Here is a 24,386-nt window from a genome sequence, read left to right as displayed (position 1 = left end):
AAAGGAGACTATGAAGGTATGAGAGCGGAATTGAGTAGAGTGGATTGGGAAAATAGATTAAAGGGTAAGACGATACATGATCAGTGGTGTACATTTAAGGAGTTATTTTACAACTTCCAAAAAAAATATATTCCACTGAGAAGAAAAGGGTGTAAAAGAAAAGACAGCCATCCGTGGCTAAGTAAAGAAATTAAGGATAGTATTCGACTAAAAACAAGGGCATATAAGGTAGCCAAATCTAGTGGAAGGATAGAGGATTGGGAAAACTTTAAAAGACAGCAAAAAATAGCAAAAAGATTGATTAAGAAAGGGAAGATAGATTATGAAAGTAAATTAGCAAAAAATATAAAAACACATAGTAAGAGTTTTTATAGTTATATAAAAAGAAAAAGGGTGGCTAAAGTAAATGTTGGTCCCTTAAGAGGATGAGACCGGGAAATTAATGGTGGGAAATATGGAGATGGCAAAAACACTGAATGAATATTTTGTATCAGTCTTTACAGTAGAAGACACTAAGAATATCCCAACACTGGACAAACAGGGGGCTATAGGGGGGGAGGAGCTAAACACGATCAAAATCACTAAGGAAGTGGTACTCGGTAAAATAATGGGACTCAAGGCGGATAAATCACCTGGACCTGATGGCTTACATCCTAGGGTCTTGAGGGAAGTGGCGGTAGGGATTGTGGATGCATTGGTAATAATTTTCCAAAACTCCCTGGACTCAGCAAAGGTCCCGGCAGACTGGAAAACTGCTAATGTAACGCCCTTATTTAAAAAGGGCAGTAGACAGAAGGCTGGAATCTATAGACCGGTTAGCCTAACATCTGTGGTAGGTAAAATATTGGAGTCCATTATTAAGGAGACAGTAACAGGACATTTGGATAATCATAATTTAATAGGACAAAGTCAGCATGGTTTTATGAAGGGGAAGTCATGTTTGACAAATTTGCTGGAGTTCTTTGAGGAAGTAACATATAGGGTGGATAAAGGGGAACCAGTGGACGTAGTGTATTTAGACTTCCAAAAGGCATTTGCCAAGGTGCCACACAAAAGATTATTGCTTAAGATAAAAAATCACAGGATTGGGGGTAATATTCTGGCATGGATAGAGGATTGGCTATCTAACAGAAGGCAGAGAGTTGGGATAAATGGTTCATTCTCGGACTGGCAATCAGTAACTAGTGGTGTTCCACAGGGGTCAGTGTTGGGTCCCCAACTCTTTACAATCTATATTAACGATTTGGAGGAGGGGACCGAGTGTAACATATCAAAGTTTGCAGATGATACTAAGATGGGAGGGAAAGTAGTGAGTGAGGAGGACATAAAAAACCTGCAAGGGGACATAGACAGGCTAAGTAAGTGGGCAGAGATTTGGCAGATGGAATACAATACTGGAAAGTGTGAGGTTATGCACTTTGGCAGGAAAAATCGTAGAGCAAGTTATTATCTTAATGGCAAGAAAATGGAAAGTACTGAAGTACAAAGGGATCTGGGGGTCCTGGTGCACTAAACTCAAAAGGTTAGTATGCAGGTGCAGCAAGTGATTAAGAAGGCCAATGGAATGTTGACTTTCATTGCTAGGGGGATAGAATATAAAAATAGGGAGGTATTGCTTCAGTTGTACAAGGTATTGGTGAGACCGCACCTGGAATACTGCGTACAGTTTTGGTGTCCATACTTCAGAAAAGACATACTTGCTCTCGAGTCAGTACAAAGAAGGTTCACTCGGTTAATCCCGGGGATGAGGGGATGGACATATGAGGAGAGGTTGAGTAGATTGGGACTCTACTCATTGGAGTTCAGAAGAATGAGAGGCGATCTTATTGAAACATATAAGATTGTGAAGGGGTTGGATCGGGTGGATGCGGGGAGGATGTTCCCGATGATGGGTGAAACTAGAACGAGGGGGCATAGTCTTAGAATAAGGGGCTGCTCTTTCAAAACTGAGATGAGGAGGAACTACTTTACTCAGGGGGTGGTAGGTCCATGGAATATGCTGCCCCAAAAAGCCGTAGAAGCTACATCATTACATAAATTTAAAACAGAAATAGACAGTTTCCTAGAAGTAAAGGGAATTAAGGGTTACGGGGAGCGGGCAGGAATTTGGACATGAGTCTAGGTTCGGATCGGTCATGGCCCTGTGGGTAGCGGAGCGGGCCCGTGTAGCCTGATCCTGCTCCTATTTCGTGTGTCTAATTCTGTTAGATTCAGGAGATGGTTCTGTGATAGTGGATTGGCGGTTAGGATCAGATCAGCCATGATCTTATTGAATGGCGGAGCAGGCTCGAGGGGCCGATTGGCCTACTCCTGCTCCTATTTCTTATGTTCTTATGTTCTTATAATGTAGTAGGATGGATGACGTTGGTTTTTAAGGAGTGTCTTAAAGGAGGAGCGGCGGAGAGGTTGAGGGAGGGAATCCCACAGCTTAGGGCCTAAACAGCTGAAGACACGGCCACCAATGGTGGAGCGATTCAAATCGGGGGATGCTCAAGAGGCCACAACTGGAGGAGCACGTGGATCTTGGAGGGTTGTAGGGCTGGAGGTGGTTGCAGAGATAGGGAGGGGGCGAGGCCATGGCGGGATTTGAACACGAGCATGCTGAAAACCCACTGGAACTTACCGGCGAGTACTGAACCAATGTCCCGTCCTGTCGCCCCGCGGCCAGCTGCTTCCCCTTCGGACTCCAGCACACTAAGGAGACGCAGAGAGAGAGAACCAACTCGTGAAACTTCCAGCGATGGATTACATCCCCAGCCGAGCCACACATTCACAACAGCGCACTTCCAAAAGAGGTTTTTTTGGGGGGGTGGGGGTGGGGGGGGTCTGGGGAGGGTGCCCACTCCAACGTACCGTGCCACGGGTTGGCAGGACAGGGCTTCATGTCCACGGGTTGTCCGGGTTTGGTAGCTCCATGCAGAAGGCAGGTCTTTATCCGGGAAAAGATAGGAAGGTGGTGGGGGGCGAAGGGAAATCGAAGCGGCTATTACTCTGCTTGCTCACTTCCTAGGACAGTTTGTTCAGCCTAGTCATAGTGGCCAGAGTGGGGGAATAACCAAAAACACACACACACACACTATATTGTAATGTATCTCAGAAGATCAAAGGTCATGACCATCAGTATCAATTTTCCAGCCAAAACTACCAAAGTTTTACAGCAGATTTGCAAGCAGTGAACTGGAAGTGGGCCTCGTGAAGCAGTGCACAGCAATGTTCCCTTTAAGCTGCACGCATGCACGGCCGTGCAGTCATCTGCAAGGTCCCGCGCAGGCCGCTCACAAACTTTCACACTGCAAATCGAAATTTAAAGGGACCGCGCATTGAAAGAAACAGGCCGCGCAGAGGAAAGCGCCGCTCACGGGGAACACTGAACGGCACGATAGCTCAGCGCTTAACTCTGCAGAACACAACAGCATCGGGCACCCTGCGGGTAGCACTACTGGCGTGAGGCGCGGCGTACAAGTCCCAGCAGGGCGTGTAGTGAGTGTAAAGGGGGGGGTCCACACGCAAGAGGAGCGATACCTACAGGAAGTGATGCCAGCTGTGTTCGGAAGGCAGGCGTGCGCCTTAATGATGTCCGTAACCTCCAAGATGGTCAAGCTCCCGTCGGACTGGCAGACGGCCAGGATGGAGGGCACCGTGGGATTCCATTTTAAATCCAACACCGTGCACTTCGTTTCCGGCTTGTAATAGGCAAACGGTCGCTTCTGCTGTTTCTCCTGCAACGACAAGAACTTGCATTGATACGGCGCCCGTCACTTGTGCTAAAAACATTCCCTGGGCGCGTCACAGGAAGCGCAAATCAGACAAAACGCGACACCGAGCCGCACAAGGAGATACGAGGACTGGTGACCCGAAGCTCGGGCGAACAGGTCGGGTTTTAACGAGTGTCTTAAAAGGAGGAGAGAGGCGGAGAGATTGAGGGAGGGAATTCCAGAGCTTAGGGCCTTGGGAGCTGAAGGCACGGCCGCCAATGGTGAGCGATGAAAATCAGGGATGAGCAAGAAGCCAGAATTGGGGAAGCGCAGATGTCTTGGGAGGGTTGCCGGGCTGGAGGCGGTTACAGAGACAGGGAGGGGGCGAGTTTTTATAAAACTGAATTCTGGTGAGATTTGAACTCACGTTCCCTGGATTATCTCCTTTTAATCCGAAGCCTTGGGCTATGTGCAGGATTTATGGGGAAAGAGCAGGGGGAGTGGAACAAATTGGATAGTTCTTTCAAAGAGCCGGCAGAGGTACGATGGGCCGAATGGTCTCCTCCTGCGCTGTATGATTCTGTGGTATTACTAGACCAGTGAACACAGCCCTGCGTACGGGAGCCTGGTGGTTATGTAAATGCAGGTTCCGAGGTGGACTCCGCTTACAGAGCGCATTTAAAGCACCGCGCGCGTTAACAGCGGCGAAGCTATGCTGCATGCAGAGGAAATCAGCACTCACCTTGTTTAGAAATGTCCGCACGTCAAAAAAGGCAATGACCAGCCCGTACTCCTCCGACGCCATGGCGACAGACAGGGTGAACTCCTCACAGCTGAGACTAATGTGGTGCACGGGCAGCTTCATATAAACCGACATGATGGGCGCATCTTCAACTGGAACAAGAGAACAGGGCCCAGGTTTAGAGAGAGACACTCACCGACTGGGGTGCAGCGTTCCTCCAACTGGGTCCAGAGATGGACCAGTTACCCACTGGAGATACAGGAGACAGGCGGCCGCAAGGCCACCATCTGTCGGTATAACTCGCAGCCTCAGAGGAAAAGGACATTCGGCCAGCTCAACCCCTTTAAAGGAATGGGTAAATTGAGAGAGAGGAGACGAGAATACGAATCAGTCCGAAGCTCAAGTTACAGCCCTGGATGATTTATTCAGAGCACAATCCCAAGTGCTGTAACCTAAAAGGCCACGGACCAAGAGCTGGAAAGTGGGATTAGGCTGGCACAGACACGATGGGCTGAATGACCTCCTTCTGCGCCGTAAATTTCTGAATCTATGATTCACATCAATGCGCCGCCCCCCACCCCCCACCTTACAATTGTGCACCTACTACAGGCCATTCGACAGAGGAACAGGAGGAGGCCATTCAGCCCCTCGAGCCGGTTCCGCCATTCAATTGGATCATGGATGATCTGCACCTCAACGCCATCGACCCGCCTTGGTTCCATATCCCTCGTTACCCTGACCCAACAAAAATCCATCGGTCTCAGTCTTGAAACATTTCAATTGACCCAGTATTTCCTTCCTAAATGGTTTAGCTCTAATTTTAAGATTATACCCCTTGTTCTGTCTCAACCCTAATGAATCGTTTTATCATTTTAAACACCCCGATTAGGTCACCCCTCAATCTCCTAAACTCCAGGGAATACAAGTCACGTTTATGCAACCTGTCCTCATAATTACAAAGCAGTTTCAGCACAGAAACAGGCCATTCGGCCCAACAGGTCCAGGCTGGTGTTTATGCTCCACGCGAGCCCGCTAAACCCCGCTATCATTCTGGTGAATCTGCGCTGCACTCCCTCCCAAGGCCAACATATCCTCCCCGAGGTGCGGGGCCCGGAACTGAGCCCAGTTACTCCAGAAGGGGTCTGACCCAGGCTCGGTACAACTGAAGCAGCCCTTCCGCCCCTTTGTATTCCAACCCTTGAGATAAAGGCCAACGTTCCATTAGGCTTTGTTGATTACGTTTTGTGCCTGCACACTGGATTTTAGTGAGTTGTGTACGTGGCCACCTAAATCCCTTTGCTCCTCCACAGCTCCGAGTAAGTCACCCTCGGTTCCGAGGGACTGCCTAAGAAGTCGTCTCTCACCATGAAGAAAATATTCCCATTTATCTTTCTCAGATCCAAAGAACCTCACACTTCTCCACATTGAACTCCACCTGCCACAGTTTCACTCAGTCTGTCTAGATCCCTTTGTAACTTCCTGCCCCCGACCTACACAACTTACTGTGTTTCTTAACTTAGCATCATCCACAAACTTGGATACACAACTCTCTATCCCTTCATCCAAGTCATTGATAGATACGTGGTGCAAAGCTGAGGCCCCAGCACAGATCCCTGGGGACCACCACTTGTCCCATCCCTCGCCCAAGATTTGCTCCATCCACCACTCTCCTGAAAACAGCTGACAGCCATTCCTTGGAGACATTCTTTAGGTGCGAGTCCGCACAGGGAATGGGCTCTCTCTTTCTCCCCCGCCCCCACCCCCAAATGATTTTTCTCCCTCTCCCTCATTCCAGAAGGCAATCCTTGCCGCCGCGGTGTGGGGCAGGGAACATTGGTTCTCAACCTTTCCTGTGCGGGAGACCGCCTGAAAATACTGACACACACCCGGGGGAGATTCCTGCTCCTGACTTCTGAAAGTCAAGTCAGCTACCCAAAGGGAAACAGGTTTTTATTATTAGTTTTCAGCAACAAAAAAAAACAGAAACTGGATGACGTCAGGAGCAGCCCCCCCCCCCCCCCCCCCTCAAAGATCCCAGTTTGAAAATCTACAGGGTACGATAGCTCCTGGGAACGTACTCGTATCTCATCAAAGTGACCATTCTTCATGCGCGAGTCTGGACAAGGTGAGTTACCAGGCTATTTGACTGTATGGGGCATCATATGCGGGCCCAGCCTTGTCGATGACATCCACTCACGTCCAGCAGGAGTTACTGGACAGCGATTGGAGAGAGGAGCCCTGGCGGGCTACACGCCGCCAAAACCCAAGGCACCAGGGCCAACTCGACACAAAGCAGGGATCAATCTCAAGACTATTCTGGTCTGTATGGCTCAGCGTCTTAATCAGCTGAAGCTTTTGGCACTTAACAATACACACTGATGAGAATAAGCCATTGTGGACTGTTTATGCTCCACCACTTTCAGCCCCAAGACTAAATGCCACTCCTCTGTACTGTCCAAGGACATTGGCACAGGCAGATCTGAGAGAACATAGGAACAGGAGGAGGCCATTCAGCCCCTCGAGCCTACATCTGGCCAATCTACATCTTAACTCCGTCCATCCGCCTTGGCTCCATATCCTTGTCTAGCAAAAATCTATCGCTCAGATTTTAAATGATTAACTGAGCCCCAGCATCTACTGATTTTTGTGGGCAACTTCCGCACTTCCACCATCCTTTGCGTAAAGAAGTGTTTCCGAACTGAATGGCCTGACTCGGATTTTAAGGTGACGCCCCCTTGTCCTAGACTCCCCCCACCAGCAGAAAAAGTTCCTCTCCATCGACCCTATCACTTTGGATTGGTGGGGCACTGGCACCAGTACTGGGATAAGAGGGAGCTGTTCCATTTGAACCATGCTGGGGCTAGAGGCCTGGCGAATCGAATAACTAGGGCTGTAGCGAGGGCTTTAAACTAAATAGTGGTGGGGGGTGGGGGGGGGGGGGGGATCCAGGTGAGCAGGAATTTAAAATGTCAATGAGAAATGAGAAACCAATAAAGCAGGGTAGAGCTGGGGGAAATAATAACCAGTGTGTGACAGGACGAGACAGAATGTTTAAAAATAAGAGTCCAACATTAAATGGGGCCAAAACAAGGAGAAATGGTAAAAAGTCAAAGTTAAAAGCTCTATATCTGAATGCACACAGCATTCGTAACAAGATAGATGAGTTGATGGCACAAATAGATACAAATGGGTATGATCTGATCGTCATTACAGAGACGTGGTTGCAAGGTGACCAGGGCTGGGAACTGAATATTCCAGGGTATTTGACAATTCGGAAGGATAGACAGAAAGGAAAGGGAGGTGGGGTGGCTTTGTTGGTAAAGGATGGGATCAGTGCAGTGGTGAGAAGTGATATTGGTTCAGAAGATCAAGATGTAGAATCCGTTTGGGTGGAGATAAAAAATAAGGGGAAAAAGTCTCTGGTGGGCGTAGTCTACAGGCCCCCGAACAGTAGCAATGCTGTTGGACAGAGTATAAATCAACAAATAATGGAGGCCTGTAAAAAAGGTACGGTAATAATCATGGGTGATTTTAATCTCCATATTGATTGGACAAATCAAATTGGCCATGGTAGCCTTGAAGAGGAGTTCAGAGTGTATCCGGGATGGTTTCCTAGAACAGTATGTAATGGAACCAACCAGGGAGCAGGCTATCTTGGATCTGGTACTGTGCAATGAGACAGAATTAATAAATGATCTCATAGTAAAGGATCCTTTAGGAAAGAGTGATCATAGCATGGTTGAATTTCAAATTCAGTTGGAGGGTGAGAAAGTTGTATCTCAAACCAGTGTCCTGATCTTAAACAAAGGCAATTACAATGGCATGAGGGCAGAACTGGCTAAAGTGGACTGGAAAAATAAATTAAAGGGTAAGACAGTTGAAATGCAGTGGCGGACATTTAAGGAGATATTCCATAACTCTCAACAAAACTATATTCCAGTGAGAAAGAAAGATTTTAAGAGAAGGGAGCACCATCCATGGCTAACTAAGGAAGTAAAGGATGGTATCAAATTGAAAACGAAGGCATACAATGTTGCCAAGATTGGTGGGAGGCCAGAGGATTGGGAAATTTTTAAAAACCAGCAAAGGATGACTAAAAAAATAATAAAGAGAAAGATGAATTGAGAGAGTAAACTGGCAAGAAATATTAAAACAGATGTAAGAGCTTCTACAAGAATATAAAAAGGAAGAGAGTAGCTAGTATTTGTAGGGAAATGGTGTTAGGGAAATTGATGGGATTGAAGGCCGATAAATCCCCAGGGCCTGATAATCTGCATCCTAGGGTACTTAAGGAAGTGGCCCTAGAAATAGTAGATGCATTGCTGATTATCTTCCAACATTCGATGGAATCTGGAACAGTACCCATGGATTGGAGGGTAGCTAATGTTACCCCACTATTCAAAAAAAGGTGGTAGAGAGAAAACGGGGAATTATAGACCGGTAAGCCTGACATCGGTAGTGGGGAAAATGCTAGAGTCCATTATAAAAGATGTAATAGCAGAGCACTTGGAAAACAGTGACAGGATCGGACAAAGTCAACATGGATTCACAAAAGGTAAATCGTGCTTGACTAATCTACTGGGATTTTTTGAGGATGTTACTGGTAGAATAGATAAGGGAGAGCCAGTGGATGTGGTGTATTTGGACTTTCAAAAGGCTTTCGATAAGGTCCCGCATAAGAGATTAGCGTCTAAAGTTAAGGCACATGGGATTAGGGGCAAGGTATTGACTTGGATAGAGAACTGGTTGGCAGACAGAAAGCAAAGACTTGGAATAAACGGGTCTTTTTCCATGTGGCAGGCAGTGACTAGTGGGGTACTGCAGGGATCGGTCCTTGGACCCCAGCTATTCACAATATATATTAATGATCTAGATGAGGGAACTAGATGTAATATCTCCAAGTTTGCAGACAACACAAAGCTGGGTGGGCGTGTGTGCTGTGAGGAGGATGCCGAAAAACTCCAGTATGATTTGGACAGGTTGGGTGATTGGGCAGAAGCATTGCTGATGCAATATAACGTGGATAAATGCGAGGTTATCCACTTTGGTGTCAAAAACAGGAAGGCAGATTATTATCTGAATGGCAATAGATTGGGAAAAGGGGAAGTGCAATGAGACCTGGGTGTCCTTGTGCACCAGTCGCTGAAGGTAAGCATGCAGGTGCAGCAGACGGTTAAGGCGGCAAATGGTATGTTGGCCTTCGTAGCGAGAGGGTTTGAGTACAGGAACAAGGATGTCTTGCTGCAGTTGTACAGTGCCTTGGTGAGACCACATCTTGAGTATTGTGTGCAGTTTTGGTCGCCTTATCTGAGGAAGGATGTTCTTGCCATGGAGGGAGTGCAGCGAAGATTCACCAGGCTGATACCTGGGATGGCAGGAATGACGTATGAGGAGAGATTGGGTCGATTGGGCTTATACTCGCTGGAGTTTAGAAGAATGAGAGGTGATCTCATTGAAACTTATAAAATTCTGACAGAACTGGACAGACTAGATGCAGGAAGGATGTTCCTGATGGTCGGGGAGTCCAGAACCAGGGGTCACAGTCTAAGGATAAGGGGTAAGCCATTTAGGACAGAGATGAGGAGGAATTTCTTCACCCAGAGAGTGGTGAACCTGTGGAATTCTCTACCACAGAAGGCAGTAGAGGCCAATTCATTAAATATATTCAAGAAAGAGTTGGATATATTTCTTAAGGCTAAAGGGATATGGGGAGAAAGCAGGGACAGGGTACTGAATTTGGATGATCAGCCATGATCTCATTGAATGGCGGAGCAGGCTCGAAGGGCCGAATGGCCTACTCCTGCTCCTATGTTTCTAAAGTAAACGTTGGTCCCTTAGAGGATGAGACTGGGGAATTAATAATGGGGAACGGGGAAATGGCAGAGACTCTGAACAAATATTTTGTATCTGTCTTCACGGTAGAAGACACTAACAACATCCCAATAATGGATAATTAAGGGGCCACAGGGAGGGGGGATCTAAAGACAATCACGATCACTAAGGAAAAAGTACTTGGTAAAATAATGGGACTAAAAGACAACAAGTCCCCTGGACCCGATGGTCTGCATCCCAGGGTCTTAAAAGAAGTGGCTGCAGAGATAGTGGATGCATTGGCTGTAATCTACCAAAATTCCCTGGACTCTGGAGAGGTCCCAGCGGATAGGAAAACCGCAGATGTAACATCCCTATTTAAGAAAGGAGGGAGACAGAAAGCAGGAAACTATAGACCAGCTGGCCTAACATCTGTCATTGGGAAAATGCTGGAGTCCTTCATTAAGGAAGCAGTAGCAGGGCATTTGGAAAATCATAATGCAGTCAGGCAGAGTCAGCATGGTTTTATGAAAGGGAAATCATGTTTAGCAAATTTACTGGAGGATGGAACGAGCAGGGTGGATAAAGGGGAACCAGTGGATGTGGTGTATTTGGATTTCCAGAAGGCATTCGATAAGGTGCCACATAAAAGGTTACTGAATAAGATAAGAGCTCACGGGGTTGGGGGTAATATATTAGCATGGATAGAGGATTGGCTAACTAACAGAAAGCAGAGAGTCGGGATAAATGGGTCATTTTCCGGTTGGCAAACAGTAACTAGTGTGGTGCCACAGGGATCGGTGCTGGGGCCTCAACTATTTACAATCTACATTAATGACTTGGATGAAGGGACCGAGTGTAATGTAGCCAAGTTTGTGGATGATGCAAAGGTGGGGGGAAAGCAAGTTGTGCAGAGGACTCAAAGAATCTGCAAAGGGATATAGACAGGCTAAGTGAGTGGGCAAACATTTGGCAGATGGAGTATAATGTGGGAAAGTGCGAGGTTATCCACTTTGGCAGAAAAATAAAAAAGCAAATTATTATTTAAATGGAGAAAGATTACAAAATACAACAGTTCAGAGGGACCTGGGGGGTCCTTGTGCATAAACACAAAAAGTTAGCATGCAAGTAATCAAAAAGGCAAATGGAATGTTGGCCTTTATTGCAAGGGGGTTGGAGTATAAAAGCAGGGAAGTCCTGCTACAACTGTACAGGGTGTTGGTGAGACCACATCTTGAGTACTGCGTACAGTTTTGGTCTCCTTATTTAAGAAAGGGTATACTTGCATTGGAGGCAGTTGAGACAATTCACTCGGTTGATTCCTGAGATGAGGGGGTTGACTTATGAAGGTTGAGCAGGCTGGGCCTATACTCATTGGAATTTAGAAGAATGAAATGTGATCTTATTGAAACATATAAGATACTGAGGGGGCTCGACAAGGTAGATGCAGAGAGGATGTTTCCCCTCATGGGGAAATCTAGAACTCAGGAGCATAGTTTCAGAATAAAGGGTCGCCCTTTTAGAACTGAGATGAGGAGGAATTTCTTCTCAGAGGGTCGTAAAGCTGTGGAATTCTCTGCCCCAGAGAGCCGTGGAGGCTGGGTCATTAAATACATTTAAGGTGGAGATAGACAGATTTTTGCAAGATAAGGGAGTGAAGGGTTATGGGGAGCGGGCTGGGAAGTGGCTTTGAGCCCAAGATCAGCCATGATCATATTGAATGGCGGAGCAGGCTCGAGGGGCCCAGTGGTCTATTCCTGCTCCTATTTCTTATGTTCTTAATGCCTTTCAAAATCCAAAAATCAATCAAATCACCCCTTAACCATATATGAGGAATACAAGCCTACTTTATGTAATCTCTCCTCAATCTAACACTTGGAGTCCTGGTAACATTCTGGTGAGTCTGTGCTGCACTCCTTCCAAGGCCAAAATGTCCTTTCGAAGGTGCGGTGCCCAGCTCAGAGAGAAGAGTGCTTGAAGGAACGCGCGCTGGCCTTGGCCAAAAGGAAGAAGTCAAGCTGCACGGTGGCATAGTGGTTAGCACTGTTGCCTCACAGCGCCAGGGACCCGGGTTCGAATCCGGCCTCGGGCGACTGTGTGTGGAGTTTGCACATTCTCCCCGTGTTTGCGTGGGTTTCCTCCGGGTGCTCCGGTTTCCTCCCACAGTCCAAAGATGTGCGGGTTAGGTTGATTGGCTATGATAAAATTGACCCTTAGTGTTAGGGGGATTAAATACGTGGGGTTACGGGGATAGGGTGGGATATGTGTTGGTGTAGGGGTTACGGGGATCGGGTGGGATATGTGTCGGTGCAGGCTCGATGGGCCGAAATGGCCTCTATCTGCACTGTGGGGTTTCTGTGATTCTGAGAAGCTCTTTATGTTAGCATCTTAATCCCTACACGGCACGCTAAGTATACTCACTGATTTTATTTATACTCCCCTCTTCGTTGTCAGCCATGATGATGTACTTAGTATTAAGAATCTTCAGGCCAGTCTTGCCTCCCATAAAGGTCAGTCCGTAAATATTGGACACAGCCAGGAGATTGACCCTATCCTTCGGCAACTCATCCGGGGAGTCGAAGATACGGATCTTCTTCATCTGTCGGAACTGGAAATTCTGCAGAGGGAAGTTACACAGAGCAGGTTTCAAAAAGTTAGGGACGGCAACGATTATTAAACTGCAGTTCTGGAATAAAGCCACAGGAAACCATCAACACTGAACGGTGTCGTCAATACAACAAAACAATCCACGCAAGAAAGAAATTGGATAAATGCTTGAAGGGGAGAAAATTTGCAGGGCTGTGGGGAAAGAGCGTGCACTGATTGGAGAGCGCTTTCAAAGAGCCGGCACAGGCACGATGGGCCGAATGGCCTTCTCCTGTGCTGTACGATTCTAGGCTCTCTGTACAATAACGGACCTGCGGTAGAGCTTGCACTTCCCAGAACCTTTACTGAAACATCGTTATAAAGCGGAAAAGGATAAAACGGACACCGATCTCGATCTGGAAGAAGATTCAGGGAGATCATGAACGACAATGGTCAAAGACTTTGAGAGGGAATTGGAAAGAAAAAAAAAAAAAGACCTGCATTTCAAAAGCACCTTTCACAACCTCAGGACGCCCCAAAGTGCTTTACAGCCAATGAAGTACTTTTGAAGTGTAGTCACTGTTGTAATGTGGGAAATACGACAGCCAATTTGCACACAGCAAGCTCCCACAGACAGCAATGTGATAATGACCAGGTAATCTGTTTTAGTGATGTTGATTGAGGGATAAATATTGGCCCCAGGACACCGGGGAGAACTCCCCTGCTCTTCTTCGAAATAGTGGCCACGGGATCTTTTACATCCACCTGAGGGGGCAGACGAGGCCTCGGTTTAACGTCTCATCCGAAAGACAGCACCTCCGACAGTGCAGCGCTCCCTCAGCACTGCACTGGGAGTGTCAGCCTGGATTTTTGTTTCTCAAGTCTCTGGAGTGGGACTTGAACCCACAACCTTCTGACTCAGAGGCGAGGGTGCTGCCCACTGAGCCACGGCTGACACAAGAGACTTGACGAGGGGGTTAGGAAGAGAAGTTCAGGGGGTGCATCAGTCACTGATGGCGGAGCCAGGAGAGATGCACAGTAGACCACGAACCAAAGTTAAGAGGGTGCTAAGCTGGGACTTTGGAGGTTGCAGAAAGGGGGAGTGGGGGCAGCGTTCAGCTGCAGATTTTGATATCGGGGTGTTGGGGACAGTGCACCAAAGATGATCGGGGGCAATAGCTAATCAGAACGAGGCAGGGACGAGGCCCCAGGCAGCAGAGTTCTGGAGCTGGAGTTTGTGGAGGTCAGTGGAGGTCAGCGAGGAGAGCTTCACAGACGTTTAGATTGGAGAAAAGAAAGACTTGCATTTATATAGCGCCTTTCACAACCCCACGATGCTCCAAACTGCAGTCACTGTTGTAATGTAGGAAACGTGGCAGCCAATTTGCGCACAGCAAGCTCCCGCAAACAGCAATGTGATAATGACCAGGTAATCTGGTTTTTTTAAGTGATGTTGATTGAGGGATAAATATCAGCCCAGGACGCCGGGGAGAACTCCCCCCTGCTCTTCTTCAAATAGTGCCATCGCATCTTTTACATCCACCTGAGAGCAGACGGGGCCTCGGTTTAACCAGGGATTAAAGCCGGGTCTGTTCAGCTCAGGAATCAAAACCTGAGCCTGCAATATTACTGGTACACAAGAGGACTGGCCCAGGCTGGGCCCAAGGCCGGGACTCAATGACATGGGCTCGCGTTTGAAGGCGCAATCTGCAAGGAATGGGTTAAAATGAGTGCATATTTTAGCACAAGTTGCGCTTCAGCTCAAGACACACCCAAGGCAGGAACGCAAAGAAAATGAAACCAAAACCATGTTAAAATTAGCAGTCAGCAAATATTCACACCCAGGCCCCAAAACACTACACTGCTGAAAATAAATCCCACGCAAATAAGCGGCTGGGGTTTTACACGCCTTAATTAAAAGGGGTCTGGGGGTCCTGGTGCACGAAACTCAAAAGGTTAGTATGCAGGTGCAGCAAGTGATTAAGAAGGCCAATGGAATGTTGGCTTTCATTGCTCGGGGGATAGAATATAAAAATAGGGAGGTATTGCTTCAGTTGTACAAGGTATTGGTGAGACCGCACCTGGAATACTGCGTACAGTTTTGGTGTCCATACTTAAGAAAAGACATACTTGCTCTCGAGTCAGTACAAAGAAGGTTCACTCGGTTAATCCCGGGGATGAGGTGATGGACATATGAGGAGAGGTTGAGTAGATTGGGACTCTACTCATTGGCGTTCAGAAGAATGAGAGGCGATCTTATTGAAACATATAAGATTGTGAAGGGGTTGGATCGGGTGGATGCGGGGAGGATGCTCCCGATGATGGGTGAAACTAGAACTAGGGGGCATAGTCTTAGAATAAGGGGCTGCTCTTTCAAAACTGAGATGAGGAGGAACTACTTCACTAGAGGGTAGTAGGTCCATGGAATATGCTGCCCCAAAAAGCTGTAGAAGCTACATCATTACATAAATTTAAAACAGAAATAGACAGTTTCCTAGAAGTAAAGGGAATTAAGGGTTACGGGGAGCGGGCAGGAATTTGGACGAGTCTAGGTTCAGATCGGTCATGGCCCTGTGGGTAGCGGAGCGGGCCCAGGGGCCGTGTAGCCTGACCCTGCTCCTATTTCGTGTGTCTAATTCTGTTAGATTCAGGAGATGGTTCTGTGATAGTGGATTGGCGGTTAGGATCAGATCAGCCATGATCTTATTGAATGGCGGAGCAGGCTCGAGGGGCCGATTGGCCTGCTCCTGCTCCTATTTCTTATGTTCTTATGTTCTGTACTGTGTATAATTCTGGGCACCAGACTTTAGGAAGGCTGTCAAAACCATGGAGAGCGTGCAGAGAAGATTTACTAGAATGGTACCAGAGACGTGGAGAGACTGGAGAAACTGGGATTGTTCTCCTTAGAGCAAAGAAGGTTAAAGTCTTTTGGACGAGGTTACGTCTGCCCTGTCAGTCGGACGTAAAAGATCCCGTGGCACTGTTGTTGCTGTGCACAAATTGGCTGCCGCATTTCCTACATTACAACAGTGACTACACTTCAAAAAGTACTTTGGATAAACAGGAGGCATCCACTCAGCCCATCCAGGTGGGTCTATCTTTTTAATGTCAATTTGCTGCCCTGTCTCCGCATCCCTTAATACCTTCATTTCCAAGAAGAAACTATCCCCCTTTCACGCACCTCAATTGATTCTCCATTCATGTCCTGTTGAAACAAAGAAATCCACATTCCCACAACTTTACCCAAGTAGTTTTTTGGGGGGAAATTCACTTTCAAGCAAATTCCGAATCAATGTGCTCATGTTCTGGATTCCCTGACTCAAGAAGTTCGACACCATCCAGGACAAAGCAGCCTGTTTGATTGACACCCCATCCACCACCTTAAACATTCACTCCCTCCACCACTGGCGCACCGTGGCTGCAGTGTGTACCATCTACAAGATGCACTGCAGTAACTCGCCAAGGCTTCTTCGGCAGCACCTCCCAAACCCGCGACCTCTTCCACCTAGAAGGACAAGGGCAGCAGGTGCATGGGAACACCACCACCTCCAAGTTCCCCTCCGAGTCACACACCATCCTGACTTAAAAGTATATCGCCGTTCCTTCATCGTCACTGGGTCAAAATCCTGGAACTCCCTCCCTAACAGCACTGTGGGAGTACCTTCACCACACGGACTGCAGCGGTTCAAGAAGGCTGCTCACCACCACCTTCTCAAGGACAAGAAGGGACGGGCAATAAATGCTGGCATTGCCAACAACGCCCACATCCCATAAAAAAAACTTCAAAAAGTACTTCATTGGCTGTAAAGCGCTTTGGGACATCCTGAGGTTGTGAAAGGCGCTATATAAATGCAAGTCTTTTATTTTCTATTGACGGATAAATTTAATCTCACAAAGATTGACCGATTATGGGCGGTACTGCATAGCATTATCGGGGCCAGAGTGATCTCCTGGACTAGTCCTGATCGCCTAAGAGGAATTTCTCCAGATTGTTTTCCCCCAAATTGGCCTGGGAATTTTTTTTTTTAATCTGGTTTTTCGCCTCTCCCGGGAGATCACATCGTTCCGGATTGGGATGGGAGTGTATTATCGTGATGCACAAGGTGTCGCAAACTGTGTGGGGCAGGCTGGATGGACCAGAGGGTCTTCAGCAGATCGTCCAAGTGGAGAAAAACATTGCACGGAGGAAGTGCAAGGGCACAATGGAAACCAGGATGTTGCCCGGACTAGAGAATGTTAGCTATGAGGAAAGATTGGAGAGGCTGGGGTTGTTTTATTTGGAACAGAGGAGCCTGAGGGGAGATGTTAATTGAGGTGTATAAAATTATGAGGGGCCTAGATAGAGTGGATAGGAAGGACCTATTTCCTTTAGCAGAGAGGTCAATAACCAGGGGGCATAGATTGAAAGTAATTGGTAGAAGGATTAGAGGGGAGTGGAGGAGAACATTTTTTCACCCAGAGGGTGGTGGGGGTCTGGAACTCACTGCCTGAAAGGGTGGGAGAGGCAGAAACCCTCATCACATTTGAAAAGTACTTGGATACGTATTTGAAGTGCCGTAACCTGCAGGGCTCCGGACCAAGTGCTGGACAGTGGGATTAGGCCGGAGAGCTCTTTTTCGGCGGGCACAGACACGATGGGCTGAATGGTCTCCTTCTGTGCCGTGAATTTCTATGATCCTATGAATGGCAATTCAGGGCTGCTCTAGGCTCTCAGAAGCCGACACTGCACTTGTTCTATTCAAACATGTGAACGTAGTAACGATACAAGTATACAAATATTTTAAAATGTGGACATCAGGTGAGAAAGTTGGATGTTCTGTAAAAGGCACCAGCTGCTTTGAACTGAAGGACAGAAAGTGTGAGAGATTATAAAATCAATTCACAAATTACTCAAGAACTATTTACTATTGCAAACTACCGTAACTTGCTCACTTGGATCAAGTTGTGGACACACAATACTTTGAGCTCCAGTGCACCGGTTTCAAAATCCGTGTTTACAAAATACCTCACTCCGACCTCTGCCTCTTCCCCCAGCCAGAACTCCCAGCTCACATCCTCCCCTCTTCCAGTCCTGGCCTGCTCCAAACTACATTCTCCCACCACACCTTCCTCCAACTCCGGCTCAGTGTTCCACCTCCCATTACCCTGCCCACACTCATCCCCTTCCCCTGGTCCCGTCACCTCCTACCCGTTTCCATCCCCTCCTCCAGCCTGCCTCCTTATCCTCCCACTCCTCCCTCTCCCTTCCCTCCTCCTCTCCCACTCACTCACCCTTCCTTCCCGTCCTGCCTCTCCCTCCCTCCCTTCCTTCCCTCTCCCTTCCTTCCCTCGCTTCAGGACAGAAAGCAGACAGTAGGAGTAAAAGGTAGCTATTCACAGTGGCAGAAGGTGGGTAGTGGTGTTCCACAAGTATCAGTGCTGAGACCACTGCTGGTCACAATTTACATTAACCATTTACACATAGGAATCAAAAATACAATTTCTAAATTTGCAGATGACACCAAATTGGGGGTGATAGTCAATACTGAAGAGGACTGCAACAAGTTACAGGAGGATATTAATAAACTTGCAGAATGGGCATTGGTAAATGAAGTTCAACACAGATAAATGTGAGGTATTACATTTTGGTAGGAAGAATAGGGAGGTCACATCACTTGGAGGGTGCGAGTCTAGGTGGGGTACAGGAACAAAAGGATCTCCGAGTACAAATACACAAATCACTAAACGTTGCGACACAGGTTAGCAAGGCCATTAAAAAAAGCAAACCAAGCACTAGGGTTTATTTCTAGAGGGATAGAACTGAAAAGTAGGGAAGTTAGGCTAAACTTGTATCGAACCTTGGTTAGACCGCACTTGGAGTATTGCGTACAGTTCAGGTCGCCATATGGATCAACATGGATTTACAAAAGGTAAATCGTGCTTGACTAATCTACTGGAATTTTTTGAGGATGTAACTGGTAAAATAAATAAGGGAGAACCAGTGGATGTGGTGTATTTGGACTTTCAGAAGGCTTTCGATAAGATCCCGCATAAGAGATTAGCGTGTAAAGTTAAAGCACATGGGATTGGGGGCAAGGTACTGACTTGGATAGAGAACTGGCTGGCAGACAGGAATCAAAGAGTTGGAATAAACGGGTCTTTTTCCGAGTGGCAGGCAGTGACTAGTGGGGTACCGCAGGGATCGGTGCTAGGACCCCAGCTATTCACAGTATATATTAATGATCTAGACGAGGGAACTAGATGTAATATCTCCAAGTTTGCAGACGACACAAAGCTGGGTGGGCGTGTGTGCTGTGAGGAGGATGCCGAGAAACTCCAGGATGATTTGGACAGGTTGGGTGATTGGGCAGATGTATGGCAGATGCCGTATAATGTGGATAAATGCGACTGTCATATGAGGAGAGATTGGGTCGACTAGGCCTGTATTCACTAGAGTTTAGAAGAATGAAAGGGGATCTCATTGAAACTTATAAAATTCTAACAGGACTAGACAGACTAGATGCAGGAAGGATGTTCCCGATGGCGGGGGAGTCCAGAACCAGGGGTCACAGTCTAAGGATAAGGGGTAAGCCATTTAGGACAGAGATGATGAGGAATTTCTTCACCCAGAGAGTGGTGAGCCTGTGGAATTCTCTACCACAGAAGGCAGTTGAGGCCAATTCATTAAATATATTCAATAAGGAATTAGATATATTTCTTAAGGCTAAAGGGATCAAGGGATATGGGGAGAAGGCAGGGACAGGGTATTGAGTTTGGATGATCAGCCATGATCTCATTGAATGGCGGAGCAGGCTCGAGGGGCCGAATGGCCGACTCCTGCTCCTATCTTCTATATTTCTCTATTATAAAATAGACAGAGGCAATGGAGAGGGTGCAGAGAAGATTTACAAGGATGATACCAGAAATGTGAGGGTATACATATCAGGAAATGATGAACAGACTGAGGGGTGACCTAATAGAGGTCTTTAAAATTATGAAAGGTTTTGATAGAGTGGATAGAGAGTCAGTCTCATAACGGCACAGGAGGCCATTCAGCCCATCCAGTCCGTGCCGGCTCTCTGCAGAGCAATCCAGTCAGTCCCATTCCCCCGCTCTATCCCCGTAACCCTGCAACTTTATTTCCCTCAAGTGCTTATCCAGTCTCCCCTTGAAAACATTGAGTGTTTCTGCTTCCACCAGCGGCGAGTTCCACTTGTGGGGAAGAGCAAAACTAGAGGCGATCAATATAAGAGAGTCACCAAGAAATCCAATAGGGAATTCAGAAGAAACTTCTTTACCCAGAGAGTGGTGAGAATGTGGAACTACCACAGGGAGTGGTTGAAGCGAATAGTACAGATACATTAAAGGGGCAGTTAGATAAGCACATGAGGGAGAAAGAAGGGAATCGAGGGTTACGCTGATCAGGTTGGGTGAAGTAAGGCGGGAGGAGGCTCGAGTGGAGCATAAACACCGGCATTGACTAGTCAGGCCGAATGGCCTGTTCCTGTGCCTTATATCCTGTGTAATTCCTCTCGCCGGGCCTCAGCCTCACCTTCTGCTCCCGCTCGGGGACGCCGCTCTGATCGTCCGCCATCGCTCCGCTGCCCGCAAACCGCCACACTTCCGGCGCCCAGTTCCTGCGTCACAAACGGCGCCGAAGCCACGTGGGAGCGGGGCAGCTCGGGGGCGGGGCCTCGGGGCGGCTGGAGTGACAGCTCGGGGGGGCGGGGCCTCGGGGCGGCTGGAGTGACAGCTCGCGGGGCGGGGCCTCGGGGCGGCTGGAGTGACAGCTCGCGGGGCGGGGCCTCGGGGCGGCGCCTCGGGGCGGCTGGAGTGACAGTTCGAGGGGCGGGGCTTCGGGGCGGCTGGAGTGACAGCTCGGGGGGCGGGGCCTCGGGGCGGCTGGAGTGACAGCTCGCTGGGCGGGGCCTCGGGGCGGCTGGAATGACAGCTCGGGGGGCGGGGCCTCGGGCGGCTGGAGTGACAGCTCGCGGGGCGGGGCCTCCGTGCGGCTGGAGTGACAGCTCGGGGGCGGGGCCTGGTGGCAGCTGGAGTGACAGCTTGGGGGCGGGGCCTGATGGCGGCTGGAGTGACAGCTCGAGGGGTGGGGCCTCGGGCAGGGGCGGGGCAACAGCCCACACCTGCAGCGCCACTGTGTGAGTGGTGGTGGGGACTGGGCCCTGCAGGCAGGGTGAGCTGGGGAACTGATGCTGATATAATAGCAAAATACTGCGGATGCTGGAAATCTGAAATAACAAGTTGTTAACTCAATTCAATTCAATTCAATTCAAATCGCTTTATTGGCATGACAAGGTACATCTTATGTTGCCAAAGCATCGAAAAACATTCATGGTTGTATACAAAAATACAGATCTATCCATACAGTGTATAAACAGATATATCCCTGAGTGTATAAATATACATTCATATAATTTGTATATACTCTTTTCTTATATTTAGTGGTTGTCCCTCTGTTTATGGCAAGCTGTAACATAGTGTGCCGCTAAGGTTACACAATTTCTCTCTTCCCCTAGTAGGTATGGGAGTTTTTGGTCGTCATTCAAATTTCTGAATTCCGGGCATATTTTTGTGAATTTTGGGTAGAAATTCTCCCTTATGCCCTGATATTTTCTACAAGCTGTGAGGGAGTGCATCTCTGTCTCCACCACTCCCTGACTGCAGTGAGAGCATATCCTGTCCTCTCTTGGTAGCCAGGTCTGCCTGTGTCTACCTTTTTCGATCGCCAGGCTATGTTCACTAAGTCTGTACATTGTCAAGGTTTTTCTCAGTTTGCTATCCTTTACCATGGTCAGGTAATCAGCCATGTTGTATTGTCTGTTTAGGGCCAAGTGGCAATTGAGTTTGCTTTGGGTTTTTGTTGTTTCTGCCCAATATGACAGATATTTTTCCTTTTGCTTAGCGATGATTGTGTTGGGTCGAATTCTTTGTGTTACGCTGTCACTGTCCTGGTTATTGTTAGTAGTGTTAGTAGTTACTTCACTGAGTCCCAGGACTAGTTGACTGAGGGTATTCTTCTTTATGGTCCTCTCTTGGCATTTCAGGGCTTCGTAATGATAGCATTGGGGGTTGCTCATTTTTAGGTGTTTCCAAAATTTGGTGGCTCTTTTTTGGATAGTTCTGCCCTGCATGCATTGTTTACGGTTTTCCTTTGAGTCCGGAGGATACTTTTACAGAATTCTGCATGTAGGATCTCAATTGGGTGTTTGTCCCATTTTGCAAATTCTTGTTGTGTTAGCAGTCCCCACACCTCACTGCCATAGAGTGCAATTGGTTCAATTACTGATTTAAAAATTTTGAGCCAAATGCTAATTGGGATTTCTATTTGGATTGATTTTTTAATGGCATAGAAAGCCCTTCTTGCTTTCTCTTTCAGTTCATTCACAGCCAGATGAAAATTTCCCGTAGAACTGATTTTTAAGCCCAAGTATGTGTAGTTAGTGGTTTGTTCAATTTTGGTTGTTCCTAGTGTGAAATTTATTTTGGGTCCCTGGTGTCTGGATCTTTGCTGGAACACAAGGACTTTGGTTTTTTGGGGATTTATTGTCAGGGCCCAGGTCTGGCAGAACGACTCCAGCAGATCCAGGTTCTGCTGTAGACCCTCCTTAGTTGGTGACAGCAGAACCAGGTCGTCTGCATAGAGGAGGAATTTAACCTTGGATTCATATAGGGTGAGGCCGGGTGCTGTAGATTGTTCAAGTAGTTTTGCCAATTCATTTATGTAGATATTAAAGAGTGTCGGTGAGATGGGCGAGCCCTGCGTCACCCCCCGCCCCTGTGGGAAGTATTTTGTTTGTTTGTCTCCGATTTTAACTGCACATTTGTTGTTTGTATAAATTGATTTAATTACATCATATGTTTTTCCCCCTACCCCGCTTTCGATAAGTTTCAGGAATAAACCGTCGTGCCAGATGGAATCGAAAGCCTTCTGGAAATCTATAAAGCATGTTTTGATGAACGTGTTTGTCAATTAGGGTCTGTAGGGTGAAGATATGATCTGATGTTCTATAGTTTGGCAGGAATCCAATTTGGCTTTTGCTCAAGACATTGTGCTCCTCAAGGAACTCATGCTGATACATTCTTGCTGAGCACCAGAACCAGAACACAGCACCTGCACTTGAAACTTTACCACTTGAAAGGAATGAAAGACCTTGTATTTGGAATCATAAAACACAGAAATTTACGGCACAAAAGGAGGCCATTCAGCCCGGCGCGAATAGTATAGATGCATTTAAGGGGAGGCTGGATATTTTACATCCACCTGAGGGGGCAGATGGGGCCTCGGTTTAACGTCCCATCCGAAAGACAGCACCTCCGACAGTGCAGCGCTCCCTCAGCACTGCACTGGTGTGTCTGGATTTCTGTACTCAAGTCTCTGGAGTGGGACTTGAACCCCACAACCTGGAACTGAGAGGTGAGAGTGCTGCCCACTGGCCCATGGAAGAAACCGTAGATCAGGAAAGACGGTAACTGTTACAGCCGGCTGGAAAACTGGCGGTAGCGGATCGGCGATTGAATTCAATGGAAGGATAACTTGGGCGGGGTGTTTACGACAGCCAAGGTGCGTGGCGGCACGGGGGGTGATGGGCGGAGTCTGATGAGCGGGGTTTGGTGGGCGGGGTCTGATGGGCGGGTTTAGTGGGCGGGGTTTGGTGGGCGGATCTGGTGGGCGGGGTTTGGTGGGCGGGGTTTCGTGGGCGGGTCTGGTGGGCGGGGTTTGGTGGGCGGTTCTGGTGGGCGGGTCTGCTGGATGGGGTTTGATGGGCGGGTCTGGTGGGCGGGTCTGGTGGGCGGGGTCTGGTGGGCGGGGTCTGATGGGCGGGGTCTGATGGGCAGATCTGGTGGGCGGGTCTGGTGGGCGGGGTCTGGTGGGCGGGGTCTGATGGGCAGATCTGGTGGGCGGGTCTGCTGGGCGGGGTTTGATGGGCGGGTCTGGTGGGCGGGTCTGGTGGGCGGGGTCTGGTGGGCGGGGTCTGATGGGCAGATCTGGTGGGCGGGTCTGCTGGGCGGGGTTTGATGGGTGGGTCTGGTGGGCGGGGTCTGGTGGGCGGGGTCTGGTGGGCGGGGTTTGGTGGGTGGGTTCTGGTGGGCGGGGTCTGGTGGGCGGGGTTTGGTGGGCAGGGTCTGGTGGGCGATTTTGGTGGGCGGGGTGTGGTGGGCGGGGTTTGGGTTTGGTGGGCGGGTCTGGTGGGCGGGTTTGATGGACGGGGTTTGGTGGGCAGGGTCTGGTGGGTGGGGTTTGGTGGGCGGGGTCTGGTGGGCGGGTCTTGGTGGGCGGGTCTGGTGGGCGGGGTCTGGTGGGCAGGTTTGGGTTTGGTGGGCGGGTCTGGTGGGCGGGTTTGATGGGCGGGTCTGGTGGGCGGGTCTGGTGGGCGGGTCTGGTGGGCGGGTTTGATGGGCGGGTCTGGTGGGCGGGGTTAGGTGGGCGAGGTGTGAGGAGCGGCCAATCCGCTCCCACCAGTTTTGGCTCCCAGCGGTGAACGATGAACTCCACCACACACCTGGCGATCCTCTCCCCGCCACCACTCCCTGCGTTCCTTCACCGACCAAAATTC

General features: G+C 48.5%; 1 protein-coding gene across 1 annotated transcript in view; it reads right to left on the bottom strand.

Annotated features, from left to right (window-relative positions):
* The window catches only part of nup214 (nucleoporin 214), a 159,804-nt gene extending 139,332 nt beyond the window's left edge, over positions 1-20,472 (bottom strand). The window contains 5 exon segments of the mRNA XM_085965133.1: positions 2,624-2,694; positions 3,527-3,719; positions 4,438-4,589; positions 12,670-12,865; positions 20,366-20,472. Of these exon segments, the coding sequence (XP_085821259.1) occupies positions 2,624-2,694; positions 3,527-3,719; positions 4,438-4,589; positions 12,670-12,865; positions 20,366-20,407 (654 nt within the window). The 5' untranslated portion in view covers positions 20,408-20,472.
* Between the last annotated feature and the right edge of the window lie 3,914 nt (positions 20,473-24,386).

The sequence above is a fragment of the Somniosus microcephalus genome, chromosome 23, assembly GCF_052327205.1.
Source record: "Somniosus microcephalus isolate GS21.2 chromosome 23, FLI_Smic_1.0, whole genome shotgun sequence".
In the NCBI taxonomy this organism is placed as follows: Eukaryota; Metazoa; Chordata; class Chondrichthyes; order Squaliformes; family Somniosidae; genus Somniosus; species Somniosus microcephalus.
Note: the sequence above shows the minus strand (reverse complement) of the source record. Positions and strands in the feature narration are given on the sequence as shown.